A 19,410-nucleotide genomic window follows, 5' to 3' on the forward strand; every position below is an offset into this window, starting at 1 on the left:
GTGGGTGGGAGGTTTATACTGTTTCCCAGAGTTCCTCAGTGATTAAACCTTAGCTATCTACAATGTAACCTGCCCTGTAAAGAATTTATCTGGATTCCTTTACATCTCTGTATTACTTTCCTACTTCCTTTACCATTGTTTCTTTCTCTCTTTTTGTTTCTTTCTTTCCTTTTTCTTTCTTTTCTTTCTTTCTTTTCTTTTTTTTTTTTTTTGATAGTTTTTATGGTTTTATTTAAGCACACAAAAAATGTGCCCATGAACTAACTGTCTATTCATTTTCTTCACTGCGCAGCCTGACGTTGGAATTGGTAACTCTGATGGCCAACTGGGCTGCTCTTTCCACGATGGCTTTGCGATTCTTGGAGACAACACTGTGAGCAATCTCAGCACAGTAAGATTTGTTGCACATGAGCAGCACTTCCAGCTCCTTGACGTTGTGGACCAGGAACTTCTGGAAGCCACTGGACAGCATGTGCTTTGTCTTCTTGTTGCTCCCAGAACCCACGTTGGGCATCAAGATCTGGCCCTTGAATCTTCTCCGCACCCTGTTGTCAATACCTCTGGGTTTCCACCAGTTGCGCTTAATTTGACATATCGGTCGGACTGGTGCCGGATGAACTTCTTGGTCCTCTTTTTGATGATTTTGGGCTTGACGAGAGGTCTGAGGGCAGCCATGATGCGGAATACAGATGGCAGCGACCTCCGTAGGCAGCGCCGTGGAAGAGAGCTACCATTGTTTCTCGAAATCATCTTCCAAATGAACTTGCACTTACATCTTAGGTCAGGATCTTTTCCTAAAACAGATATAATCATTAGGATTGGAGACATAATTAAATTAAGGACTGAAAGAGAAGAAATAATTATGGGCTGACTGAGTGTTCTTATTCAAAAAACTGACTGGATGGTGATGCCATTGAATGAAATAAGGAAAAGAGAGAGAAATGGGTTTAAAGAACAGTATTATGAGTTTGTGTTTAGACATTTAAGATACCTGCTGGATTGCCTGATGTAGAGTTTCCAGCAGGAGTGAGAAGGCCACTGAAATGTATTATGATGTATTGGCAGAAAATTATAAAGAATCAAGTCCACTGGAAAATGATGGGGGCACTATCCATTCACAACAGCATTATCTTGCACTTTAATTACTCCAAGTGGATAGCACTCTCTATGCCTCACATTCCTACTCATGAGAACCCAGTCATTCCCTTAGGTTGTTGACTGCAACAGAGCTTCTATGGATCTAGTTAAGGACACTTACTTTAAACAGATTTGTAATTTGGTGAATTGCAGCATTTGGCAGAACTGTTAATCATATAGAGTAGCCAATTGTCCTTGAAGAAGAGATTTCCCAATATAAAAGAAAAATAAAAAATCATTCTGATTACTTATTCTAACTGAAGAATTGTGTTTTATTTAACTTTATTGTGATTCTTGAATACTTGAGTGTCAGTTGAATTTGCAGTATGATGATACTGTCTGAAGTGAGGGCAGTCTTGGGGGACTGAGCCCTTCAACCTGTGGGATTTGTATGTACATAATGCCAGAACTGAACTGAATTATACCCAGTTGGTGTATGCTGGAAAGTTGTTTGATGTGTGGGGAAATAAAAACCCCACTTATCTGTTCACAGACGTGTTCTGTGTTACATGTGAAAATAGGAAAAACACTTTGAAGTCTATGGTGCATCCAAGGTAACTACAGCAACAACAAAAGCCAAACTCAATTACTGTCAGATTAACTCAACTTCACATACTAGTGGTCTGAGAGAAGAGATGTACCTATTTCTCAAAATAAATGCTATTTACCTCAGTTCTATTTGTTTACATATGATGTCCAGCATTTTAACACATTATGAGACTTATTAAAAGCAAGAGAAAAATATCCCATTGTCAAAAGATAAGGCATCCAGTAGAATCAGACACAGAAATGTTGGAACTATTCAATAGAGACTTTAAAATAACAATGATTAATAATTATACTGACAATTATTATAATGATCAATATGTATAACTAGGTTATATATATATATATATATATATATATATATATATATATATCTTTTTTTTCTGTACTGGGGCACCCAGAGGTGCTTTACCATTGAGGCACATCTCCATTTATTTTTTATTTTGAGACAGGGTCTCACTAAGTTGCTGAGGCTGGCTTCGAACTTGTAATCCTCCTGCCTTAGCCTCCTGGGCTGCTGAGATTACAGGTGAGCACCAACATACCTGATATTATTTTATATAGATTACATATAATTGCAATTATAATATATAATAATGTAACTATTAATCCTACTGTTAGTATAAATAGTTAAATATTAGAATAGGTATTAAAATAATTACAACTCAAGAACTTAGTGGAAAAAAGATAGCATGTGTAGTTAGGTGTTTTCAGCAGAGATAGAAACCATAAAGAAAAGCCAACTAGAGATTCTAGATAAAAAAATCATTATATCAGCAATGAGGAATTCCTTTGATTGGTTTATTAGTAAACTGGACTCAGCAGAAGAATCAATTGGTGACTTTGAAATTAGGTCAACTGAAATTATCCATGCCTGAAATCAAAGTGGGGGAAAGAATAATAGCACTCAAGACTTATGGGGTAATATTACATGAGTTAATTATATAACTTATATGTAATTAGAATTTCAGAATAGAGAGTAAGATGAAAGAAATTTGAAGATAAAATTACTGATAATTTTCTAAACTTTATGAAAAACATCAAATCATAGAGCCAAAAAGCTCTGAAAGTTCCAAGCAGGATAAATAAAAAGAAAAGCACACTTAGGCAAATTATATACAAAAAAACTGCAGAAATCCAAAGATAAAATATTGAAGACAGCCAGAGAAATCAGAAACATTACACACAGAAAAACAAAGATAGTAAGGCCAATTAACTTCCCATCAGAAACTTCACAGGCCAGAAAAAAAAATAACATCACTAAAATATTGAAAAAAAGAAGAAAATTCTATACCTAGTAAAAATATCTTTCACAAATAAAGAGGAAAAAAGTAACGTAAGGATTTTTTTTTCAAATGAACAAAAGCTGAGAGGATGAATTAACAGCAGAACTGTGCAAATAAAGTTGAAGGAGTTTTTTAAACAGTATATGATTAACAGGTAGATATGTGAACGGACATAAAGAAATGAAGAGTGCTGAAAATGGTACAAATGTGGGCAAATATAAGACATTTTTAAATGGGGGGTGGGAGGGGGGCAAGAATGGAGGAAGGAGGGACTGTATAGAAGGAAAAGTGGGGTGGGAGGGGTGGGGGGGAAGGAAAAAATAACAGAATGAATCAAACATCATTACCCTATGTAAATATATGACTACGCAAATGGTATGCTGTTACTCCATGTACAATCAGAAACAACATGTATCCCATTTGTTTACAATAAAAATAAATTAAAATTAAAAAAAATACAAGACATTTTTAATCTTCTCAAAAGATAATTGGCCACCTAAAGCAAAAAATAGTATGTATGTCGGGCTGGGGATATAGCTCAGTTGGTAGAGTGTTTGCCTCGCAAGCACAAGGCCCTGGTTTCAATCCCCAGTACGGCAAAAGAAAAAAAAAAATAGTATGTATGCATTGTGGAAGATATAATATATGCAGATGCATGTTACTATTTGGTAATAATAGCATAAAGAATGAGAATTAGATATAATATGGTAAGTATGCTGTAAAGTGATACAATATTATGTTAAATATACTAAGTTAAAGATTTACACTGTAAACCTCAAAGCATCTAAAAAAATATAATGTTTTGCTTATATCATTATTATATCATAATGATACAAGCAATTTTATATTAATTTTATAATCTGTCATTTATTTTAAGTTTTTGCTATATCATATAAAAAATAAAAAACAATCCATAAAAAGGCAGGGAAAGAAAAATGATCATCAAGGACAGAACAATTCATACTTATCAAAAATTACATTAAATGCCACTGGCCTAAACTTTTCAATTAAAAATCAAAGACTAGATTTTTAAAAAAGCCAGCTCAGTGACATAAGCCTGTAACCTCAGATATTCAGCTGACTGAAACTGAGGCAAGATTTCTTGAGCTCAGTTGTTTAAAGCCAGCCTGAGCACTGAGCAACACAGTGAGAACCTATCTAAAAAAAAAAAAAAAATTAAAAATTAAAAAAGAGAAAAATACAATAATAGTTTTTGTATAAAAATGTGCCTTAATTATAAAGACATTAATGTAGGCTAAAAGGAAAAGGAAAAACTATATCATGAAAACTTAAAGGAACGCTGGAGTGGCTATATTACTATCAGTCAATTTCAGAAAACAGATTAACAGAGAGCTTCTGTGACAGTCATAAAATAATCTTTCTTTATTCTTATGGTCACAGAACAAATATTGGTAAAATAATAACAATAATGTTAGTACTAGTAAAATTTTATACAAAATTTAATTATGTGCATTGTATAATTATAATGTTAACTGAATTAAGAGCCAATTTACTCATATGAAAATAGGGATCCTGAAATTTGGAATGGAGACATTTATAGCTGATCTAGGAGACAGAATCTTGAACTCCTTAGTCACTGTGAGCCTCTCTTGACAATAAAAACAGTTTGTCCTCCTGTATTTGAGACTAGCTTTCTTTTCATTGAAAACACTGTAATAATCTCATCCAGGGAAGTTGCCTTGCAAAGAGAAGCCCATTTCCTCAAGACATCCCAACCACCTCCTACTACTAGAAGATCCATAACTAAAAGTCAGACCTTAAAATAATCTGGCAGATAAATGCAAAGTCTCACCAGGAAGAAATAGCCTTTATCAAAATAATTTCCCTATTTGTTTATATATTGACAGAAATGCAGAGAATATGTGTGGGAGTATATTATAAGGAAGTTAAAGCAATAAGGACAAAATATCATACTGAATTAGGCAGAATTTATTGATATGGATACATTTATCAGCAATTATTAATAGATAATGGATTGAATGTGTTAGCATATATAGCTAGAAGCGATGCTAACCATTTACTTGATAGGCTCACTGAAACTTGAACTCTACAGTTGCCTGTTAAATGAAGTTGAAACATCAGAACTTCCCTGGTATAAAGTAGAGAAAAGTCCAAAGTCTTGGGGAGATAAACATGTTGGAATGGAATTATCACGTAGGACTTGCGTATCTCCTTCCCAAAGAGGACTCAGATTTTCTAAGGCATGGAGAAATACATTTCCAAGTGGGAGTGCCTTTATCCTGTGTCTGTCCATCTCTTTACTTCTTTCTCTGTGGATTGAACCTGAGACTCATGTATCCCAGGGCACCTGAACTGAAGGGAAGGACAGATGTCTCTGAGGAACACTTACTTACTGCAGCCTGTACCCTAATAGTCTTGCCTCAGAGTCACATTGGTTCTCTTGCTATCTCCCGTAATATAGTCCACAAAGATACTAAACATCTTGACCTTTTAATCAGCATCACTTTGATCCAGTTATACATTGATGACAGTATGCTAATTGTGTCTGAGGAGCAGGAAGTAGTAAGATCTTTAATTGTCTTCATGAGTTATATGCAAATAAGAGAATGGGAGATAAAAATTCTATTCCTGGTATCGATTTCCTTTTCAGTCAAGTATCAGTTATTAAATTATTGTTTCAGCTCCAAAATCACTCACTTTTATTCTTCTTTGATGCTGGAACTGAGTTTCTGAAAACCATATATATATATTTTTTTCTTTTTCTTTTTTTTTTTTTTTGCCTTGCCAGCTGGCTTTTCTACCTCCTGACTACTTATAGACTTATTTATAGACTTATAGTTCCTGCATGCTTCACCCAAGTAAGGCTTCTGCATTTTGATAGCAGCATTTCTTTCTGTAGCAATACCTGAATCCAGCTTGTAATTTTTCTATAGTTCTGTAGTTTCACTGACTCGAAGACACCAACATAAGTCAGCCAAATACTCCTACCTCAGAAGACTGGGTTCCAGATTCTCGGTCCATGAAGCCCCTCCTCTAAGCTCAAAAGCACCAATACCAGCTGAGCAGTGCCTTCTCCCTAGAGATCTGGGTTTCAGCTCTGTGGGGTCACCCTCTAAGATTTTCCCTTTGCCTTTTCCTCCCATCCCTAAAAGTAGCAATTGCTACCTCTGTGATACCTTTGATTTGTTTTACCTTCTAGTTGCTTACTTAAGAACTTTATAACTAGATAAAAATTTTTTGTTAAATTCTCTGTGCAAATAACTTTTTTCTTTCTTTCTTTCTTTCTTTCTTTTTTTTTTTTTTTTTTTTTTTTTGGTGGGGCTGGGCATCAACCCAGGGCCTTTGCACATGCTAGGCAAGCACTGTACCCCAGTCCACTGGTGTATTTTCTATCTTCTCTGAATATTGACAGTTAAATGAAGTAGGTAAAAGATTATTAAAATTTAAGAAACTAGTGAGGTAAAGGCAACACATGATAATCCAGTCACTTTCAGTTCTTATATAATCCATCTGTGCTATATGAATTTATATTCATAACAAAGCTCAAGTCATTTCAAATGTAAGGGATTAGGTTATCAAGGATAGGACCATCATCATTATTATTTTCTTCTTCTCCCACTGCTTTCCCTCTTTTATCCCCCCTTTCTCTTTGAACAAGCTTAGCTGCGTAAACTATGGTCATACTTCATTTAGCTTGTGATGAATGAGTTACATATATACTACAAGATAGTTATCTATCCTGGGAGTGGCCTGAAAAAACTGGAGTGCTTGGTACTTCTAAGTCACCCCTGGCCAGAAGCAGTGTGATCTTCTCAGAGAGCACCCTCAGGTGAGATGCCTGCCCTCGATTGGCCCAAGATTCCACTGGTGGCAAGCACAATGGATTTGCTGAGCAAAATTAAGTAGTCTACCACTAGTTAACACTTTCAGAAGCTAGTTGCAGTGCATATTGATGCCCATCATATGCACTGAGCTTTAGAGGTACCCAAGGAGCAGGACTTAGCCTCAGGTGTGGTCAAGAAAGGTGGGAAGACCTGACAAATATCATAGATGGACTCCGCTCCCAAATTCTCTTCATATATATTGAATTTCTCATTTATGTCTGATGTGCCCTTTTAGTTATGTCAAAGTTAGCTGCAGAATTATTGCTCTAGTAATATAGTAATTTGTACTCTGCAAATTAGAGATTTCTCACTATTTTGCAATGTATACTTAATATAAAAAGTTTGAGCCGAATGCGATGGCACATGCCTGTAATTCCAGCAGCTTGGGAGGTTAGGGTAGGAGGATAGCAAGTTCAAAGCCAGCCTCAACAATTTAGAGAGGCCCTAAGCAACTCAACGAGTCCCTGTCTCTAATGAAATAAAAAAATGGGCTGGGGATGTGGCTCAGTGGATGTGGTTGAGTTCCACTGGGTTCAATTCCTGGTACCAAAAAAAAGTTTGAATGGATTCTAATCCAATCACATTATCACATGAGATGTCCATATAACGTTTGGTGATGGGAAAATATACTTGCAAATATTGAACTGTGGCAAAAACTTTTAATTTTTTTTCTTTATCAATTACTTGTATGAACTGAGTTTTCATCAACAGTGACTACCAAGAATTTGAAGAGACTTGTTCAGGAACTATATGCAGTGAGTTCAGCCATAAAACCCTATATAAAAATGTTATAGAAGGAATTTTGGGTTTTTCATCAAAATTTTTAGAAGATTTTATTTGGAAGCATACAAATTCAATATTTAACATCTTTAATACACTCATTTTCTTATTAAAAGTATATGATATAAAGAAAGTTTTTTTTTTTACCAAGTCCCATATAGTTGTCTCCAGATCCCTTTAATTTATCCCAGTGTGCTGTACAAATATTATTTCTATGGATGTTATGATAAGAACAAAAGGTGGAGAACCATTACTTTAACCTGTAGATTGATTTTTTTTTTTTTAGTTGCTTACGGACCTTTATTTATTTATATGTGGTGCTGAGAATCAAACCTAGTGCCTCACACATGCTAGGCAAGTGCTCTACCACTGAGCTACAACCCCAGCCCCTGTAGATTGATTCTTAACCTGAGTTTCCACAATGTATTTTGTGAGTGCATGAAATATGCAAGAACATCTTTCTGGAGAAAAGGTCAATAGTTTTCATTAGATTCTCAAAGCTTAAGAACCAGATAATTGGGCTGGGGAGATAACTCAGCTGGTAGAGTGGTTGCCTCGCAAGCACAAGGCCCTGAGTCCGATCCCCAGTACTGCAAAAAAAAAAAAAAAGAACCAGATAATCTAAGGCATTTCAAGTTCTCCTGTAATTTCACTCCCAAAGAAGTAATGATACAAGGGTAAAATGGACTCCAGTGGCACACCAGTCCTCCAGTACCATAGGTGTGAAGAGTGAAGGTGGTATAAATAGAAACAGGACTTTGGTCTCTTTGGCTCCATCTTTGGAGAATTCTGTTTTGGGCTCTCTTTTCTTAAATCTAACTAGCAGAGTAAGAGAATCCTAGGATCTTTATTAGTAGCTACCACCTCTTAGATCACCAAGACCAAGCAGGAATCAGGGTGAAGTCCAGGGAAGAGTAAGTATAAATGACACAGCGAGAATAGATTTCAAATGCTCAGATGTGATCCAGCCCAGTTCAGAAAGTGGCTACATTAGAACCCTTAGCCAAAGCCTGAAAGCCAATATCATAAATGTACTTTTGTACATTTGCCCAGACTGTCTCCTCTGTGTTTCTATATAAGTTTGTACATGTATAGACTTCATATATAAAAATATATATTCATATACATATGAATATATATTTTTATTTATTTATTTATTTTCCTGGGGGCCTAGCAGAGTGACTGAAGTCACAGGACCAGTAAATTATACTGTAATTATTTTTTGTTTGTTTTCTCTTGCTAACAGGCTATAAGACCCTGAGAGGTAAACATTTATTTTAATCTTAAAGCAGTATCTAATATATAACACACACACACTTATACTTTCTTAATGATAAATTAATAAACATACACCAATAATTTTTAAATCTTAGTTTCCTTTGATGGTAATATACCAGGAAGAGACATATCCCTTACAAATTAATAAACTAACTTCCTGATACAAACTTAATGTGCATTTGGGTATCTTATAAACTAATTTTGACCAGGATTTCATCACCTTAAATATGCTGAACAAAAATGTTCCATATTTACCTATAGATGAGACGTGTTGACCACTAATCTTTCGTTAAAAAAGGTACAAATCGGTAGAGTGCTTGCCTCACATGCACAAGCTTGTGGGTTCAATCCCCAGCACCCCCCCCAAAAAAAAGGTACAAATCATGTCGTTTTGTTCTTTTTATTCCTCTTTTGCTGAAGCTATTTTCTGCATATGGGGTACATTCAACAAAAGCTAATTGAACTTGGAACAAACTATAGAGAACAGAAAGTTTATAGCATGTAGTTTATACATTACTATAAATTATCTTATTTGATCACAAGAATCCTGTGTTAGTGTTCCACTGTAGAGATGAATAAGTTAAAACTCAAAAAGTCATGTACTAAGGTTATAAAAAAGCTGGAACTGGAAATTAGGGCTCCTGACTTCTATGGTAGTGCTCTTTCTCACTCTAAGGTTAATGGAATGGAGCTTCTCACCTTAAATATGAATACACCATCCCTCACCATCACCCCTACTCTGTGATGGTCATCAGATTCAGGCCCTCATTCTTGCTAGGCAAGTGCTTCACCATTGAGCTAAATCCCCTGTCCCAGATGAATTTTTTTTGCAGTATGGGGATTGAGGGCAGAGCACTTAACCACTGAGTGACATTCCCAGCCCTTTTTTATTTTTTATTTCCAGACAGAGTCTCACTCAATTGCCCAGTGTGGCCTTGAACTTACAATTTTCCTGCCTCAGCCTCCTGAATTGCTGGGATTACATGTGTGTGCCACCACACCCAGTCCCAGCTGAGTTTCTTAAGAGTGTGTTAGCACACATAAGTAGATAATCAGCGTTGCCATTCCTAAATCAGTAAAAGAATCAACATACATTACTAAGATCTATCAGAGTAATCCTTTTTCTTAGAATGATACTTTGGTTTATAGCCACATATCTCATTTATGTAAGATCATTTAGCTTTCAACGATCTATATTTCTTGGCTCTGTACAAGAGCTTCCTGTTTGGTTTCATAAGCACTGGTTCAAAGTTCTTACTTCTGAACCTTGCCTTTTCTTTTCCTGTTACCTACCTCACTCAGGGAAAAACAGATTGTTTAATCTGTGAACCATACATCTTTGTTTAATTTTGTCTCGCAGGCACTCTTGATCACCACCAGGGGGCAAAAGCCTACCAGCTGGCTTTCCTGCAATACAGCCCATACAGGACTGTGTAGTACAGGGACCCTCAGTGTCTGATTCTTGATGGAACCTCCCTGCTAATTATTTCAACCACAGGGCCCCAAGGAGAGAACAAAGGCTCAGCACAGAGGGCTCTTGTGGCACTTAACTGTACAGCAACCAGAAAGAGCTCATGACAGCCCTGTCAGTTTAAAAGGAGCAGAGATCCAAGAGTGTTTGAGCGACAAACAGGAGGAGGTGGGCTTCAATAACGCAAACTCCTGAGTGTGTGTGTTTTCTACAGCTTTGATACGTATGGGGATATTTACCAACTCATCTACTCAAATGGAAAAAAAGCTTTGTCAACTGTTTCTCAGTGTAAATAACCAGTGATATTTGCCTTGTGTGACTTTTCTTTTAAATCTTGATTTTCCATTATTCTTTTCTTATGTTCCATCAACGGTTTATCTTTTAGAAAATGATTCCTTTAACTCATGTACAAATATGTAACAAAAATTATTGTTAAAATTATTCACTTGAGATATTTTTTAGTCGACATTGTCACTTGACTATAAAACAAGGAAATGTAGAGACGAAGACGAAAGTTCAACAAGCAAATCCTGTTTAATTGGTAGAATTTCTTCACAGCAGATGTAAATGGGAAGTAAATAGCAGGTTGGACCTTTACAACTCTGTGAGCCCAGCTTTCTCGGCCTCCGGGCTCACTCACAGCTTCTTCCACCTTAGGAATAATGAATGACTTCAGATAGGTAACCGAGGAAGTATGAGGGTACCATGAAGTTTTCCCAGGTTTACAAGTGAAAATCTGTCTTACAAAAAGTCTCATCATAAAAAATGCACAGAAGGGTGGGAAAGCTCAGATTCCCCCGACCCTCAAAATCCGGGTGAAAGGGGGTAAACTGGTCTCATGGGCTAGCCCAGCCCCATCCACACCAGTGAAAGCATCTGAAACCCCGCGGAGTCCTTTCCCACTGAAAAATGCGCTTGCCTCAGGATTTTCACTTGGTTTTTCTCTCAGGTTGGTTAGGCTGTGCGCCCCACCTCATAAAATGGTCGTCTCTTAGGAGTGAGAACTACGGCGGCCCCCACCCAAGGACCCCTCAACCGGCTGGCTCCCGTCAACCCCTTCCTCGTACCCCACCCTACTGCACCCCACTCCACCCAACTCTGCAGCACCCCTCGCGGTCCCGGCGCTAAGAAGGAAACCCAGGAGGGGGCGGCGGCCCGCGGCTCAAGCATTCGGCCTGCTTCCGGCAACTCAAGGGTTACGACAAGGCGGCGGCGCGCGCCGAGGGGAGAGGCGGTTGCTGACAGGTGGCGCCTGCGCACTGGGAGCGCTCATTGTGCCCCGCAGCTGCCGAACCGCCCGCTCGCCCGCCCGCCCGCCCGCCCGCCCGCCCGCCCGCCCGCCATCCAGCCAGCCAGCCGCCCGTTCGGCGCGTCAGTCGGCGAGAGTACGGTGGTGGGTGCGGAGCGTGCGGCCGTTCCCGCGGCCTCCTCTTCCTCCCTGTTCCCCTCACTCCTACCCCGCACTCCTTTCCCTCACCTCGGCTCCGTCACCTTCCCGCCCCCCACACTCAGGACAAGAATGCCCTGTCCGGAACAACCCAGCAGCGCCTAGATGGCTTTGGTCACGGTCCAGCGGTCGCCTACCCCCAGCACCACCTCCAGCCCTTGCGCCTCGGTGAGTCCCTCCCGGCGGTCACTCCGCTTGCTTCTGTCACTGCGGCTCCGCTTTGCCTCAGCGGGTCCCGCCGAACGCCACTGCGCACGCGCCGCGCCGCTTCCCAGGCCTTGGCACTCCGCTGCCGCGAACCCCCCACACCCTCGTCTTAAAGACGAGCAGCAGGAACTACAAGACGTTGATTTTTTTTTTTTTTTTTTTTTTTTTTTTTGTCCGCATCACCCTGAACACACCCTGCTCCTCATAGTCCTCGCACTAAAATCCCCCGTGGCATGCCTTCTATAGCTTGAGCACTTCCTTTCGGGAATGAGTCATTCTTGCTTTTCACCCTCCCCCTTCTTTACCTCTGTTGCTCTGCTGCAGGGAGGGAACCTGGGGGACTCCTGCGTTGCCCCTTACCCACATCCATATGCCCTTGCCCACACCATTTCAGGGACCTCTTCAGTATTTGCACACTGCACACCCTTCTTGGGACTCTCTGGGATGTGTGCATTCCCTCTAGTCACTTGCCGTCTTTCTTGTACTCTGTACTATTCAGGCTTCATTGGACTGCTGAACGGTAGTTACTCGTTGGTTTCTTCCTTCCGCTAAAGGGTGGCAGTGCTTTTCTCTGCTTGGACTTCTTACCTTTCTTCAGCGAGGTCTTGATGCATCTGACGCTGCTTGATGACCAGTTCCAATTCATTTTTATCTTACAGACATTTATGCCTTACACTCATTGCTGATGATTGTTCTTGTTTTTGGGTCGTGTTTGAAAGGCTTATTACTTCAGATGCCTATGCCAAGAAAGCATGCTTCCTGAAGGAAAATAACTCAGTAACCAGCTTTTTCCTGCTGGGCCCATCTTTGCATTCGCTCCTCGCCCCACCCCCATTCTTTTACAACTCTATTCTCTTAGGCTTCATTTAAAAAAATATTTATTAATAAATATTGCACTGGTGGGCAAAATGGACTTTAAACAAACCAAAATTCACATGCTTTAGGAAGAAATAGACTGAACAAAAATATGAACAGGAAAACTATCTGGAACTTCCTATAGAATTGTAATGGTGGATTTAGTCGTATCAAGTTGCAAAGAGGTACTCAGTAAACACTGTACCACCTTCCACTATGTAAAAAAAAAAAAAATGGGTTAATGTGTGAGGTGTGATACGTTGAAAATATGTTGGCTTGTGTTTGCAATATAGTTTCCTGAATTTAAAAATTTTGTTGTGTATAGTGGTGGTTTCCCCTTTTCTGAGTTTTCTTATGCATTTTGTGTGACCAAATGGACAACTCTGACCTAATTCCCAAAGTTATTGTATTTCAGAGGTTAACATCTTGTGTTGTTCCAGAGAGTAGAACTAGGATCCTTGGGTAGAAGTTCAGAGAGGCAGATTTCCAGTGATTAGAAGGAAGAATTTTTGTAACAGTGGCATATACTGCCTTGCAAAATAGTGAGTGCTCATTTCTGGAAGTAGTTCAAGCAAAGCCTGAAGGACCTTTTTCCTCGTAGGTGGTATAACAAATTCCTGCAGTAGGGGACTTTTAAGTCTCTTCCAAGCCTTTAAGATTCTGTGATTTGAGAATAATTGTATTTTGCAGCTGGTGAAACATTTTAGAGTCCTCTAAAGACAGATAACATAGGGATAAAATTTTGTAATTTATTATTTTATTTTCAAAGTATTTTTTAATTGTACCTGGACACAATACCTTTGTTTTATTTATTTTTATGTGCTACTGAGGATTGAACTCAGCGCCTCACATGTGCTAGGCAAGTGCTGTACCACTGAGCTACAACCCCAACCCCGGTGTAATTTATTTTTATGTATAGAACATTTGGAAAGTCATTAACATACCATCAGAACATCTTAATTCATTCAAGAAGTCGACTTTTTTTTTTTTTTTTTTTAATGTACCAGGGCACTTAACCACTGAGCCATATCCCCAGCCCTTTTTATTTTATTTTGAGACAGGATTTCCCTAAATTGTTGAGGTCCTTGTTAAGTTGCTGAGGCTGGCCTTGAACTCACCATCTTCTTTCTTCAGCCTCCTGAGTTTTTGGCATTACAGGCCTGTGCCACCATGCTCAGCTACTAGTAACTCTTTAGTTTGTGGTTACCAAGCCTGATTTTTGGCGGCAAAACAGTTGAGGGTTAATAGATGCATACAATAAACTCACAAATATTATAGTAACTTTATTTTTGGGGGGTATTGTTGGAAACAGTTTATGCTGTACTGATATGTTTATTAAGTTGTCATGTCAGTTTTCTTGAGGTGAATAATGAATATGAAGTAAGGCCATATTTACTTGATGTGACTTTATTAGTCAAAACCGGGTTACTTTAGTATGTTAATAGTCGCTATTAGGTAATTAAATTGATCATGTGGTAAACTCAGTTGTTAAACTAAATGACTGATCTTTCTATATCTACTAGCCTGGTTGTTTCAGTTGTTTATACAATGTGCAAAGGAATCCTGGCACTGGTATGTGTGAGTAACAATCAGCATTGTTAGCATGACTGATAAGACAGTTATCTTTCCCTTTAAATTGTCTTCCTATGTGACTTCATCCAGAGCTGTGTTCAGCTGAGTTGTCTCGTGGTCTTGTGCTCTAGTGTTGACTACTCTCTGACCTGCATATATTTTGCTGTTGTAAGTATCTCTTGCTGCATGAATAGGTTGGATTGTTTTAAAGGAGATTGCAAAAGGAATTTAGTGAACCATAAAAGGAGATTTAATTTTGCAAAACTGGAAATTTAATTTTGAAATTAATCACTGTAAGCATTCTATGATACTTTTTTTACTATAGAATAGGGGACATTTTAATATTGTCAGCCCTTCAGTATTATTTCATTAGGCACTAAACAAACTATTGATCACATACTAGGTGAAAATGACCATTATACATATTAAGATGTAACATTTACTTGCCCATCAGGATCGTGTAATCTGGGTGCCAGAGTCAAAGAAGAAAGAAAAAAGGAGTGTAAAAAAGGAAAGTGAAGGGCATGATACCATATGTACATGAATAACCAGTTTGTGTTGCTCATAAGTATTGTCTGAAATTAGATTAAGATAAGTTCACTAAAGGCAGTAGTACTAAGAGTAATAATATTTAACATCTCTTGGGTTCTCATCTGTGCCAGACATCATGCTTTATGTACATGGATTAACTCATTTACTCCTCACAATATGCCTAAGGAAAGTTGCTCTTATCCCCATCTTATAGATGACAAAACTGAGGCAAAGAGATATTAAGGAATGTGCCCTATGTCATTCAGCCAGGGTTTGGAGTTGTAATTCAAACCTAAGTTGTAATTCTAACTTTAGAATCTGCCATCTTTTCCTCTTTGGTGATCAGGGAGTATATCATAGTAGGTGGCTCTCAAACTGGTTCTTGAAGGATTGATTGAATTTCTATAGACCACGAAGCTGGGAATAGAGTATTCCAGATGGAGAGAAACTGTATATATATATATCAAGACTTTTAGAGACAGAATAGTACAAAGCATATCTGAAGGAATTAAGCAGGTCAGTTTGAGGAAGGATTTGATTGGGAAAATAGCAAGAGATAAAGGTGAAGAACTAGGACTAGGGAGCTTAGGTGTTTGAACTTGATGGAGAAGGTAGTAGAGAGTCCTTAGAAATTTTGAGCATATATGATCACAGTGGTATTTTAAGAAAATTGATCTAGGAGCTTTGAGCCAGAGGGATATCAGGAAGAGAGCTCATGAGTGAAATTAGAGGCTGTTGTATCCCAGGTGTGCAATAATACAGGCCTCGACTGGAATTTTGAAGCAGTATAATGGAAAGAAAGGGACAGGTGTAAGTGATTGTGGAAAGACTCAACAGACTTATGGACTGATTGAATATAGAGGTGGAGGAGTCAGAGATGCCAACTGTTGGGATTTATTGTTCTTCCCAAAGTAGATGTTTCCTAATTAATAGAAGCAATTTAAGAATTCTCTGGACTGGGTGTATAGCTTATGTATGGTAAGAATATGTGCTTAGCATATGAGCAGCCCTGGATTCGATCCCCAGGAACAACAACAAAAAATTCTCTCCCTCTATTCTTTCTGGTGTGATTTTTATTTTGGTAATTTGTTTTTGACTTTAACAAATTGTTTATTTTTTCTATTTTTATTTTTAATTGACATACATTTGTACATATTTATGGGTATAGTGTGATAATTTGGTACACATCTATAAAGAGTAATGATCAGATTAGGATAATTGACATATACATTGCCTCAGACATTTATTATTTCTTTGTGTTGGGAACATTCAAAATCCTCTCTACTAGCTATTTTGAAATATACAATGAATTATTGTCAGCCATAGTTATCCTACTGTGCTATAGAATATTAAAAGGTATTCCTCATATCCATCTGCACCCCTGTTACTGTTCCTGTTAACCATCATCTCTTAATCCCTCTTTCTCAGGCCTTTCCCAGGCTCTGGTAACCACTAGTCTTTCAACTTGCATGAGGTCAGCTTTTCAGTTTCCTTATATAAGTGAGAACATGACATCTTTGTCTTTCTGTGCTTAACTTACTTTATTTAACATAATGTCTTCAGTTTCATCCATGTTGCTGTAAATGACAGAATTTTATTCTTTTTTTAGTTGAATAATATTGTTACAACATTTTCTTTATCCATTCGTTAATGAACACCTAGGTGGATTCTGTATCTTGGCTATTGTGAATAGTAGTGCAATAAACATTTGATTGCAGATACTTCTTTCAACATACTGATTTCATTTCCTTTGGATATATACCCAGTAGTGGAATTGCTGGATCATATGACAGATCTGTTGCTAGTTTTTGAAGAACCTCCTTGCTGGTTTTCCATCATGGCTTTATTAATTTACATTCCCACTAACAGTGTATGAGAATTCCCCTTCCTTCTCTTGCCAATAAATTATTTTTTAATGACAAAAATTGTGTGTGTGTGTGTGTGTGTGTGTGTATGACGTACCATACTTCAAGTATGTGTACATTGTAGAATAATTAAGTGAAACTAATGAACATTTCCATCACCTCACATATTTATCTTTTTCTGTGATGAGAACATTTAAATTCTATTCTTTTAGTAATTTTCAAGTAATGTACAAAACATTATTATTACTTTTAGTCACCATGCTATGCAATAAATCTCTAGATCTCATAACTAAGACTTCACACTTTTTGGGCAACATTTTTCCTAGCCCTCCAATTTGGTATGAATTTTCTAAATTGATACTTATATTAATCCAAGGTCACATAAACAATATAATACTATAATAATCTTTTACTTTTGAGTAGTACCTTATACTTCACAAAATGATTTGTTATATTTGTAGTTTAATTCTACAGTGGCCCTACAATGGACAGGTGCCAAGGTTAAAAAATACTGAAGATTATGAAACTGGTGGTAGAAGAACCTGAACTAGAATAAGTATTCTGGTTCCTGGTCCACTCCATTTCCATGTTGTGATAAGAGAAACAGCATATGCAGTTTTTGAGTCTTGTCTGCCAATTGAGTAAAGGAACAAGACAAGATATAATCAAGAACTCACACTGTTTGGAGTTCATGTATATTGTAACATTGACAGCTTAGAACAGAATCATCTAAGTCTGTACAAATAATTTTTAGGCAATGACCTTATTCAAAACCTACTGACTCTTATATAGAATTTTTATAAATTTGAATAGTTTCATTACTCTTAGAAGATCAACAGCAAAGTAGGAATGGAAGGTTGTATGTACTGCAAAAGGTATGCTCCTATAATTTTGGGAAATGATAACTGCTGATTTCACAGCAAGGGAGGAGGAAGAAACATAACTGTCATTAGAAAAAAAAATTGTAATTCTTTGCTACTTAATGTAGGGACAGATGCCCCTCTAGGACCTGGTAGTCCTGAATCACATGAAAAGGCTTATATCTTGTTCAATTTAAGCAATCAGGATTGAGTGTAGTGTATTTTTAAATAGATGCCCATCTAAGTTTCACCAGTTTTGATATTTAGGGTGCACACTTCACCTTGTTCCAATGGTGTGTGCCTGTATTCCCAGTTATTGGAGAGGTTGAAGCAGGAGGATAGAAAGTTTGAGGCCAACCTGGGCAACACAGGCAAGCAAGTCTTTGTCTCAAAAAAAAGCATACTTCAGTTAGTTGGTAAATTCATTTGCACATGTATCTTGTTTCCTGATGATGCTGGATAAACAAACCATTATTGAGTTATATATATTCAGATATGGCCACATTTCTCTCCCTAGGCAGAGAAAATAAAGCAAAGGGAAAACTAAAATTGATTTCCATGAAGTATAAAATACTTCAAAGGGATGCTTTTGGGTTATTTTTTTTTTCTTTAAGACAGCTTAAGAAACTTGCATAAACTTAAGAAATAGCACAATATCATTGTAGGAAATTTGGGACCTCAGAAAGAGAGAATTTAAAAAATGTCATTGTTATATTTTATAAAGATGAAATGCTGCTGTATATATAATATTATATATATTTTTAAAATTAAAGCTTGGTATATATCATAGATACTTTGCCCTATCATTTAAATGGCTGCATTGAGTAGTTATATTATGATTCATTCTAACCACTCTGTTATTGGTGGGCACCTAGCTATTTTTCCATCCTTTTTTCTGTCACAAATTATATTGTAGTGAACATCATTGGGCATAAATACTTGACTGCAGTATGGAACATTTAGTAAGATTTCAAGGAATGCAATTACTGGATCACTGAGTATAAATAATTTTAAGACTTCTGTTACATATTTATGCTTTCTAAAAAGGTTATTCCAATTAACATTTATTCCAACCAACATAGTGTAAGAATGTTCATTTCTTCTGACCTTATTATTGCTGGATATTCTCATTCCACTTTAAGTCATTATTAATTTTTGAGAATAAAGAGTAGTATCTAATTGATTTGGTTTGTCTTTTATTATTAGATAAGTTGATATTTTCCAGATATTTAGTGGGCATTTATGTTAACTTTTAAAAATGATAAATTTATTGAGGTACAATTTACAAATCTTAATCTGTTTAATAAATGTAAGTTCAGTGATTTTTAGTAAACTTATCTACTTCAATTCTGTATTTCCTTTTTGTGAGCTATATGTTCATTTTTTCAGTTTTTATAACCTCTTGATATATTATGAATGTTAATTTTTACATTTTTTACTATTTGATTTATAATTCAATTTTTGTTACTCTTAGAATAAAGTCTCCAATAAAAGTTTTGGCAGTGAGACCTTGAATGAGCCAACTTTGCTTACTTACCTCTTCAGCCTTGTCTTCCCAAGTCCCTGCATTGCACACTGCTCACAGTTAAGCTGATATGCTGTGCTCCCTTTGGTCTCTAGGCTTTTGCACATGCTGTTCCCTTTACCTGGAACACTTTTCCTTCATCTCTTTACCTAACTAATTCCTACTCATCCTTCAGGTCTCAGCT

At 37.2% G+C, this 19,410-nt stretch overlaps 1 protein-coding gene and 1 pseudogene across 4 annotated transcripts in view; one reads left to right on the forward strand and one right to left on the reverse strand.

Moving 5' to 3' along the window:
• Positions 1-135: 135 nt before the first annotated feature.
• Positions 136-12,015, reverse strand: LOC124979116 (60S ribosomal protein L32-like; annotated as a pseudogene).
• Ssh2 (slingshot protein phosphatase 2) overlaps positions 11,694-19,410 on the forward strand; it is a 244,715-nt gene continuing 236,998 nt past the window's right edge. For 3 of the 4 annotated variants that reach the window (XM_047543369.1, XM_047543371.1, XM_047543376.1), the window contains exon 1: positions 11,694-11,979. In XM_047543369.1, coding sequence (XP_047399325.1) covers positions 11,917-11,979 — 63 coding nt within the window. In that variant the 5' untranslated portion in view covers positions 11,694-11,916. The remainder of the gene's footprint in view (positions 11,980-19,410) is intronic. The other variant, XM_047543370.1, reaches the window with a different exon arrangement.

Source organism: Sciurus carolinensis, chromosome 3 (assembly GCF_902686445.1).
Source record: "Sciurus carolinensis chromosome 3, mSciCar1.2, whole genome shotgun sequence".
Classification (NCBI taxonomy): Eukaryota; Metazoa; Chordata; class Mammalia; order Rodentia; family Sciuridae; genus Sciurus; species Sciurus carolinensis.